General features: G+C 54.5%; 1 protein-coding gene across 1 annotated transcript; it reads right to left on the reverse strand.

Annotated features, from left to right (window-relative positions):
- Window positions 1-1,423: 1,423 nt before the first annotated feature.
- Window positions 1,424-9,183, reverse strand: SPARC (secreted protein acidic and cysteine rich). The gene is made up of 10 exons (XM_042881642.1): window positions 9,067-9,183; window positions 5,058-5,127; window positions 4,739-4,789; window positions 4,383-4,467; window positions 4,081-4,202; window positions 3,806-3,926; window positions 3,539-3,672; window positions 3,175-3,323; window positions 2,299-2,447; window positions 1,424-2,144 (listed from the first exon to the last, which is right to left on the reverse strand). Exons 2-10 carry the CDS (start codon window positions 5,112-5,114, stop codon window positions 2,116-2,118), a joined length of 897 nt encoding a protein of 298 aa, XP_042737576.1. The 5' UTR covers window positions 5,115-5,127; window positions 9,067-9,183; the 3' UTR covers window positions 1,424-2,115.
- Between the last annotated feature and the right edge of the window lie 502 nt (window positions 9,184-9,685).

Here is a 9,685-nt window from a genome sequence, read left to right on the forward strand (position 1 = left end):
CTTACCCAACTGGCTGGGATGCCTTCTGTTGCATGAGAGCTGTGGCTGGAAGGAGTGCAGCTGCATCTTGGTGGAGCAGGAGGAGCTCCTGGCTGAGCAGGCAGCCATCCCCACCTGCATGCTGATCCTACAGCACCTGTCTGAGTGCGTTGTGCTAAGGGATGAGATGCACAGGGATGTCATGGCCTAACTCTTTGCCATGTGAATATTTTTAGCCTGTGCAATTGCCAATGTTTTTTTTCTACTGTTGTGCCTTTTCACTTTTCCCGGCAGCTGGCACATCAGTTTGTAGGAGAATCTGTTTAGGTTTCCCATCGTTACACTTCACTTTTCCCAGCAGGAGTGTCGCTTATCCCAGGCACAACTATTCGGCAATTACTTAGCGCCTCCCAAAGTCCTCTGTTAACGTTGCACTCTGCAAAGCTCCCTCCCGTGTGCCGCAGTCCGTGCAGTTCTTCTCAGCCTTGGCATAAAGCGTGGCACTGAGCCCATCTTCCTCCCCAGAACGTAATTTTCACATTGATGCCTTCTTGGAGATGGTTGAGGGAACCGGCCATTCTTCATAGGTGCTCCAAATCACAGAATGGATTGATTTCACAGGATGGAAAAGACTCCTAAGATCCTCAGTCCATCCCACCATGCCCACCGATGGCATCCCTCAGTGCCACATCTCCACAGTTCTCAAACATCTCCCGGGCAGCTGTGCCACTGCATCACCCCTCTTTCTGGGAAGACATTTCCCCTAATATCCAACCTGAATCTCTCCTAGCACAGCTTAAGGCCATTCCCTTTTGTCCTATTGCTATCTTGATGAAGACCCTGAATATTCAGCATCTTTGGAGTCCTGGAGGTCAAACCTGAGATGTGTGGAAGTGTTGTTTCTGTGGGATCCATGTGCTGCCCTCCTCCCAATTTGGGGTGGGAAGAAACAGAGGAACACTGCAAGCTCATTCTGCGTCAGTGTTTCAAATCAGTATTTTTTTATTACAGAGACTCATTGGGTTGCTCACACTGTGGCAGAAATGTAATAATATAAGGCACAGGGAACATTCAGAGGTCAGAAAGAGTTCTCAGCCTGTGACACTTAACCACCCCTTCACCCCCACCAGAACTCTTTCCATAAAGCAAAATCCAAATACTTTCTCCCTTCCCACCCATCCCTCAACACACAAATCCTCATCAAGAGCAAACGGTGCACAGTGTGTGTGTGTGTGTGTGGCACACGCAGCTCCCCTGGAAGAACAAGGCTGAGATTTAAGGATGACCAAAGCAGAGGTGGGATGTGCCTGAGGACACCGTGATGTGGGACAGCTGAGTGCCTTATCTCAACTGCAGCAGAACCACAAGAGCCAGGCCAGCCACCAGCACCCATGTCTGCACCGCATCGCACCTTACAGAACACAACTGCAGTACAACTGGTGAGTAACGGTAAAGCATGAAGCACTTTCAAACCTTTATTTTTCAAGGGGGTTTTACAGGATGGGATGTATTCGTTTCATTTGTTTGTTTGTTTGTTTTTTCATTATTTTTTTGTGTGCTTCCCCACTTGTTTCTTGGATTAGCCCTTTGTTTTGGTGCCTAGTGATTGTTAAATTCAAGCCCTGGGAATGAAACTTATGGGGGGGGAAAGGGGACCAAAAAGCAAAATGACATCCTGCCTTTCTGTGCCTTCCTCCCCATAACACGAGCTGGGTGGCCACAATGTCACCTGCAGCTCTGCTCAGAAAGCCCCATTTCCCACATCTTCTGACTCTGCCTTCCCTGCGGGCAGTCTGTGCTGTTAGTCAGGAGTTAACAGGAGTTGGTCTGAAAGCGGATACAGAGATGGAGCAGATATTTAGGACAGGAACAGGGTTGGTCAATTGTGAAGACACATTGGAGAGAGAGAGAGAGAGGAGAGTGAGAGCAGGTGGAAGTAGCTGGTGGGTAATCTAGTGGTAACAGGTTAGCTATGAAGGACTGTTATTTCTCTTAGCACCCATACTACATACGTTTAGACCTATATTAGCACCTTGTTCCCAGGGAAAACAAAACAAAAAAGCGATTCAAAAACCGAAGGAAGTGGGAAGGTTAAAACAAGACAAAGTTGGCAGTAGAGAGGAGGAAGCTGGGGCTTTAGATCACCAGATCCTTGTCTATGTCCTCTGTGGAAGGAAAAGAGAGAATTGAAGTTAGAGGACAGTGCTGCCCTGCAGGGGTCACTCCTGCACCCCCACTTCTCCCCTGCGTTCCACTCCCAGGAACCGTTGCTTCATCCCAATGGGGGCTTTTAGAAGGGGTCTGCAGGCAGGTACTTACGCTCCTTAATGCCAAAGCAGCTGGCCCATTCCTCCAGGGCGATGTACTTGTCGTTGTCCAAGTCGCAGGCCTCAAAGAAGCGGGTGGTGCAGTGCTCCATGGGGATGAGCGGGGCACGGAGCGGGGCCAGCTCAGTGTGGGACAGGTACCTGCCAAGGTCCCATACTGTCAGCATCTTGCTGCTGGCTGCGGGAGCCAGAGCGGGACCCCAGCCCTCACTTTGTTTTGACCTCCTAGAGGTGTTCTAGGCCAGGTTGGACGGGGCTCTGGGCAGCCTGGTCTAGTATTAAATGGGGAGGTTGGTGCCCCTGTACGTGGCAGGGGGATTGGTGATTCGTTGAGGTCCCGTCCAACCGTGGTCATTCTGTGATTCTGCCAGTGCCCTCCCAGCATCCACTACTGAGCACTGTCTTGGATGTGTGTCTGGTTATGCAGCCAGCTGTGCTAGTCATTAAAGAGCCCGTGATGGAGGTGCTCACTGGCTGCTCCCTCCATGAGGCTGTGTGTGCAATTGCTCCCAGACACATGTCCAGCTCACAGCTAAGCCAGCAGCCGCTCTTTCAGCTGTTGAAGTTATCCCTGTGGTCTTTGGGTGGAAGTGTTTTAAGGGACTGTCACCCAGCAGTAAATCTGAGAATGCTGAAACTCCACCCAAGAGAGGTGGGAGCAGCAGGACCCTCTTTCTGCAGCAGAGCTGTTGGCAGAAGGTGAGGCTGCCTCTTCCCCAGCTTCACCCCAGCCCTTGCCAGATGTGCTCAGCTCTTGTTCTCCATCATACTCTTATCACGCCTCCAGCTTGCTCTAACTCCTGCTGCCACCAAACCACCTTGGGCAGGGAGAGGTGCCAAGTGCCCATCCTACTCTGCCAATGCTCACCCATCGATGGGGTGCTGGTCCAGCTGCCCAAACTGCCAGTGCACGGGGAAGATGTACATGTTGTAGTTCTTCTCAAAGTCGCGGGCCAGCAGCTCCACGCTGTGGTCACCGGCCTCCAGGCGCTTCTCATTCTCGTGGATCTTCTTCACCTGTTGTAGGGGAGATGGGGGGCATTTGTCAGTGGGGCTGCACGTGGGGTGCCAGCATTTTGAGGGAGAGCTCTCTGGGTGCATGGAGAAAGTTGCAGGGTTTAGTTCGGTGTTTGGGAACGATGCAGTGGTTTTGGTGCACAGGTGTGTGTGGGGTTGCCCCCCCGGGCTCTGTTGGTAGGGTGAGCTCCTGGGTTCCCTCCCCAAGCCCTCACCTTGAGCTTCTGCTTCTCAGTCAGCAGGTTGTTGTCCTCATCACGCTCATACAGGGTGATCAGCACATTCTTCAGCCAGTCCCGCATGCGCAGGGGGAACTCTGTCAGCTCAGTGTCCAGGCAGGCAGGGATGACTGGAAGCCACACACAGCGGTCAGCATCCTCCCTCCCTCTCCCTGAACCCACGTAGATTTCTGCTTAAACCCTGGCCTAAGGGGCTGTGCTCAGGTTAGCCGTCCTTTTGACTAAGGCAAGGATCCCACTTACATTTGCAGGGCCCAATGTAGTCCAGGTGCAGCTTGTGTCCCTTCTTGGTTCCCTCCAAGGTGCACTTGGTGGCAAAGAAGTGGCAGGAGGAGTCATAGGTCTTGTTGTCGGTGCCGCAGACCTGCACAGGATGGGGAGATGCTGTGTGAGAGCCTCCAGAAGAGACACGACTTCTTCCTTGGGGTGGACAAGGGGACCTGCCACCTCTGGAGCCAGCTGTGCCCCTTGGGGTGTCCCTCCCTGCTCCCACCCATCACCCAACTTCTTGCCCTCACCTTCTCAAAGACGCCGGAGGTGGCTGGGCAGCTGGAGGGGTCCTGGCACACACACATGGGTGAGTTGTTGTCGTCCACCTCGCACACCTTGCCGTGCTTGCAGTGATGGTTCTGGCAGGGATCTGGGACAAACCAGGAGTGATGTCAGAACCTGGCCTGTGCTCTCCCTTAGGAAACAGATCCTATCCTTTGGGCTTTTCCTGGGCTTCTTTGGAGTGACTGTGTGTCTCCTATCCCAGGAAGGGATGGCATCTCCACTTGCTAGAGGGCAAAAGCTGTGGGGCATGGGAAGAGTGACTCACTCTCTGCGACGATCTCCTCTACATCTTCTGTAGGCTCCTCAAACTCTCCCACCTCCACCTGGACAGGGTTGGCCCCTACAGGCTCCTGCAAAAGAGGGCATTGTGTCCATGGGGTGTGCACAGCCCCCACTGCCCTGTGCTTTAGAGATGCTTTGGAAGAGCTGATGCAAGAACTTCTTCCAGGCAAACATTGATACCTGGAGGAAGAAACCTGAGAAACATCGTTCATTTCCACTATGGGGAATTTCCACAGCACAAGGGAGAGAACCCCAAGGAAAGCTTTCCAAGCCTTTTGCTCTTCCCAGGGCACTGTGTGCCATGAGGGATGGGTGATGGGGGGTAGCGCGGTCACCTACCTCTGTGGTGAGGTCTTCAATCACCTCCGTCTCATCAGGCAGAGCCTCTTGCTGCAGGGAAAAAGGACCATGAGCTGGGGGTTTTTGGGGACAATGATCCCAAGGTGGTCACACCCTGGGGCAGGTGGCAAGGTCACCTTTGGATTTCTACCTCCCCCATCCTTTGGGGACTATAGGAGAGCGTGAAGCTGCTCTGTCCTTCCCGTGGTGGGAGCAGGGTCCCAGTTTTATTCATTGTAAAAGAGAATCCCTGTTGGATGCATCGGGAGTCGCATACATCCCTGTTGGGTGCAGCAGGGAGGGAGGCTCCATTACTCACCGGAGCTGCCAGGGCTTTGCCTGCCAGGCAGAGGAGGAAGAAAATCCAGGCTCTCATCTTTCAGCAAACCCTGAATAAAGGAGAGGAAGAGGAGGGATGAGCAATGAGGGCACTGGAGCTCCCTGTGCCTCTCAGCTCCATGCTGAGCTCACGGCTGGCAGTAAGACACGCAGAGAAGGGTGCTTGCTCTATTTCCTGCCTTGTCTGGTTAATCCTGCAGCTCCACATGCTGGCTTTTCTGGCTGAAACCTCAGGCCAAATACTGTTTCCAAGACAAATTCTTTTTATTTTGCAAAGTGAGAAGGTGAGGGTTTAGACTTTCATCACTCTCCAGGATGCATTAGAAGAATTGCACGAAGATAGCTGTTCACCTTTCCCTCACAGGAATTATTTCAGACCAAAAAAAAAAAGCTAAAAGCCCCTGCTGAGAGCCCCAAGAACAGGCAGTGAAAGTCTCCATGATTTTGTTTGTCATTCAAAGAAAGTGGAGGAAGGCAAGAGGGAACAGAGGGGTAGGCTGCTTGAAGATTAAATCTCTTAGAAAAGTGCTTCCTGCTTGGACTCTGTAGGGGTGGCAGGGATCAGGCATCCATCTCTAGCACCCCAAATGCTGGAGTTTCTGCTATGCTTTCTCTCTTTCCTGCTCAGACCTGAAGGTCCCAAACTGGCTTGGAGGGCTACGATGTGATCTGGGAGGAGAGCTGCAGCTGTGAGCTCACCCTGTGTGCTCCCTGCTTCCTGTTCGGCAGGATGGAGCCCCTCAGCTGGGTGCTGGATATGTCAGCAGCATCCCATGCTCCCCGGTGGGGTACCTGCTCCTTCTGCCCGCTGAGGTGATGCTTCCACCACCACTGAAGTCAGTTCTCCTGCTGTGGCTCCCTTTACTCCCCCTGTGTGGACGTGGCTGGGGGCAGCCCTCTGTCTTTATTTGCTTAATAGGCTGTTGAGGGCCCTGCCTGGACCTGTCTGAAATGGCTGGCTCTGCCCTCCTGGTGAGGTGGTTTTTGGGAGAGGAGGTGGAAAAGTACTGAATGTGGCCATTTCCTCCCCTGCTGCCGTCCCCTGGCTTGTAAGGGCTGCTTCTGGGCTTCTCCCAAGGGGCTTGTTTGCCTTGGAAGGTGCTCTGAGGTTCAGTGATGCTCTGTGGGCAGAGCCCAGCCTGGAGGAGAGGCCATGGCATGTGCACGTGGAAGAAGAACCCAACCCAGACCAAGGCCCTCTCAGATCATTTCCCCAAGCTCCTAAAGCACTGAGTTTCAAAGTCTGGGCACGCAGTGAACCGGGGTCAGAATTACATGCTTGCTAGGAGCCAGCAGACAGCTGGAGCTGCCGGTGTTGTGTTTGGAGGAAGAAGGAGCATGAAGGAGTCTGAGCAAACAACTTGCCGAGCCGTCCCATGCCAGAGATAGGAAAACAAGTTTATTTGAAAAACAACATCTTCCTGGAGTCAGAGGCTGCACACAGAGGACGTTGCAGTATTTGTGAGACCCTGACTGTTTTGCAAGGGCGCAGCCTTTCCTGAATATCTGATGGCCAGAACTCCTGAAATAACAGCACAGGAGCCTTTGACGTTGCTCTGGCAGAAGATCACGGCTCACTGTGCGAGTCAATGCGTCCCTCCCTGTGGGCCTGCCATGGTTCTGCTATCCAAGAGGATGCTACCAGCCAACAGGTACCAACGGGAGGCAGTGCTTTCTAAGAAGCCAGAACCTCCTGGGCATAGGGAATATGCCAGGCAGAAAGTGTTCTGTGCCAATGATGGCACTTGAGGGCTGGCGCAGGTGTGGCATTGGCACAGCAGCAAGGCTGCTCCCTGGTAGCTGGAACCGTGATGAGCTCAGAGCTGCATGCAGCGGCTGTGGAGCAATATTCCCTCTGCTCTGACTGGGTTTTATGTGAGGAGCAAGGGGGAGGTCATAGTGCATTGTCCCCATGGCCCAGACAACACTCGACCCTACTTGCATCCTAAGTGAGGCCTTCATCTCCCAGCTGCTGTGTAAACACGTTCTTGTGGCTCCCATAAATGCCTCTTGATGGGTCTGCTCAGTCCTAGATGTCTCCTCCCATCCCACCAGAGTGCGTGGGTGTGGGTGGAGGAGGACAGGGGATGGAGGAACCTGGTCCATGTGGCACTGACCATGGCCAGGGTTGCATAAGCCCCACGGGATGCCACGTTAGCGTGGGGAGGAGCCTCCTCCTGGCCACTTTGACAGCTCCTCCCTGAGGCACAGGACAGGCAAGGACCCCAGGCCCACTGCAGAGGGTCCCCTCGCACACTGTGGGCTCGCAGGGCCGAGAGAAATTCCCTCCAGCCCATGCACATGCTTACAAACATCCTCCCCACCACATCTCCCCATGCAGTCACTGAAGGCACAGCCACCCACTGCTGCACTATTAGCCCATAAACCTTGCAAACAGTTATTGAGGTGCTGCGACTGCATTTATAAACGCAGCAGATCTTTACAGAGCTCACTTCTATCAGGGTGAGAGCCCTCGTGCCAGCGCAGCTGTGTGCTGGCCTGAAGCTGTCACTGCTTGCCTTGTTGCAAATTGCATCCAGTTAAAGCAGCACCAAGAGAAGAGCACAGATGAGCCCCTTGCAGGCTGCACTTGGGAAGAGGAAGCAATGCAGCTTTTGGCTGTCCTGCCTGAGCTTCTCCTTTTGCTGGAGTGCCACGCCAGGTGCAAGCGGGTCCCTCCGGCTCCCGGGGAGCACGGAAAGCTGATCTCTCACTGATGCGCAGCTCCAAAAAGCAGAAAGCAAAGAAACCCCCCCCCCCCCCCCCCAACACCCCGCTAAATACGCTGCAAAAATGCGAACCATCTTCAAAGCATTCCCCGGGCTCGCCCTGCCACAGCCGCTGCGGCGATAACAGCCCCGACATCCATCCGAGCAGCGGACCCAGGAGGAGTTTCCATGGGAGCCGACATTCCTCCGGGGCTGAGTCATGGAAGAGCAGAGGGCTGAGGAAGGAGGGGCTTGCAGAAAGCTTGAAAAGTTTATTTCTGCTCTTCCCCCTCCCATCACCGCCCGCATCCCGGCTCCTGCCGATGTGGCAGACAATAGCCGGGCTGCAGCAGCTGCGCACTACGCGACAGCTTTTAATTTCCACGTAAAAGCCATCCGGCCCACCCTGTCGGGCTGCCGCGGTTTATTGTTGTCCTTGGAGGGGATGGCGGAGCGTTTCGGGCTGTTCCGAGCGCCCGGTGCTTCGCTCACCTCACCGGTGCCCCCGATTTCACCGCAGCTCGAAAGCGCTGCGTTTCTCTGTGCTGGGAGCTGAGCTCCCGTCCCGCTCGGTGCGCTCCGTCGGGGGCACAAAGAACCGAGTTTAAGGCTGAACGTCACCGCACCCAGAGGTCGGCTGCTGCCTTTAAAGGAAGAGAGCCCTGGGCTTTTCTGCCTGGACGGGGGTTGAGGCTGACTGATTCCAAGCCATCAAAGCTAAGCCAAAAAAGAAAAGAGCTTTGTCCTTCCTCCCCCGCCTCTCCCTCCGACAGTTGAGCAGCTGGAGCTAAGCAGCCAGCAGGACCTGGAAAGGTTTCGAAATCTGCTCGGAACACAAAGCTGAGTGTCTCGTTTTGTTGTTTTCGCAGGAGAAAACGAGAGCGGCCGCACTGAGATAAAGCCGAGAGCTCTTTTGTTCGTCCCCCCAGATATCCTGGTGAGTAACATCGCTGCCTCAGCCCGGACTGCGCACGCTGGGGCCGATTTGGTGCAGGTCGGTTATTCTTATGGGCCCCTTCCAACTCGGGATATTCTGTGTGTCCTGACCTCGGTAGGGAAATAACCCACAGCCCAGAGGGGAGAAAGGTCGGGTAATTAGGGGTGGCCAGGTGACACCAAAGCCGGGGGTCTGGCGGTGAAACTGAGCGACAGTTTAAGAGCTGAGATGCTGCAAAGAGAAGCGAGAAAAGAGGCAGGAGGGGTCCCCAAAGGCATCGCACGGCGGTGGTCGGGGCTGAGTGTCACGGGGAGGGGGGGGAAGGAGCGGGGCTCTGGCCGTACCTCGTAGTCCTGAGCAGGGCTGGGGGAACTCCAGGAGCTGGGAAGGACTGGAGGAGTCTGCAGGTTTTAGAAGGAGGCAGCAGGAAGGCAAAGTGTGGGCTGGGTTTCCTCTCCTCCTCCTCCTCCTCCTCGCTATCTTTCCAAATCGGTCCCTTCCTCTCCCTCTCCCCGCGGTGGGCTGTCCCAGCTCCAAGTGCGGGCAGAGGCGCGGCCCGGAGCGCAGGGCAATCCAGAGAAGTCAAACGGATGGAGGGGCTGAAGGGGACCCTGAACCCCCTACGCACATTGCTGAGATGAATGTATCAGTTCTCTGGGAGGAAAACCGTGTCCCTGCTCGGTCTGTGCAGCTTCTAGAACCGTGGCTTGCATTAAAGCATGAAATGCTGTTGTTTTGCAATAGTTTGGTCTCTGAACTGGTGCGTTCTGTTCTCAGGAGGGTGCAGAAGAAAGGAGAAGGGGCTTTGCTCCTCCGTTCTCTGCTGCCATAAGGAAAAGCCTTGTGGGAAGGAGGAGGAAGACATGATCCCCTTTTTCAAGAGTGCAGAGTGTTATGGTGTGTCTGAGACATGCTCCCAGGGGGCACAGAAGTGCTCAGCTGGGAGAAAAAGCAAAACCCCCA

This window comes from Lagopus leucura, unplaced genomic scaffold, assembly GCF_019238085.1.
Source record: "Lagopus leucura isolate 7727_CA_CO unplaced genomic scaffold, USGS_WTPT01 Super-Scaffold_100030, whole genome shotgun sequence".
In the NCBI taxonomy this organism is placed as follows: Eukaryota; Metazoa; Chordata; class Aves; order Galliformes; family Phasianidae; genus Lagopus; species Lagopus leucura.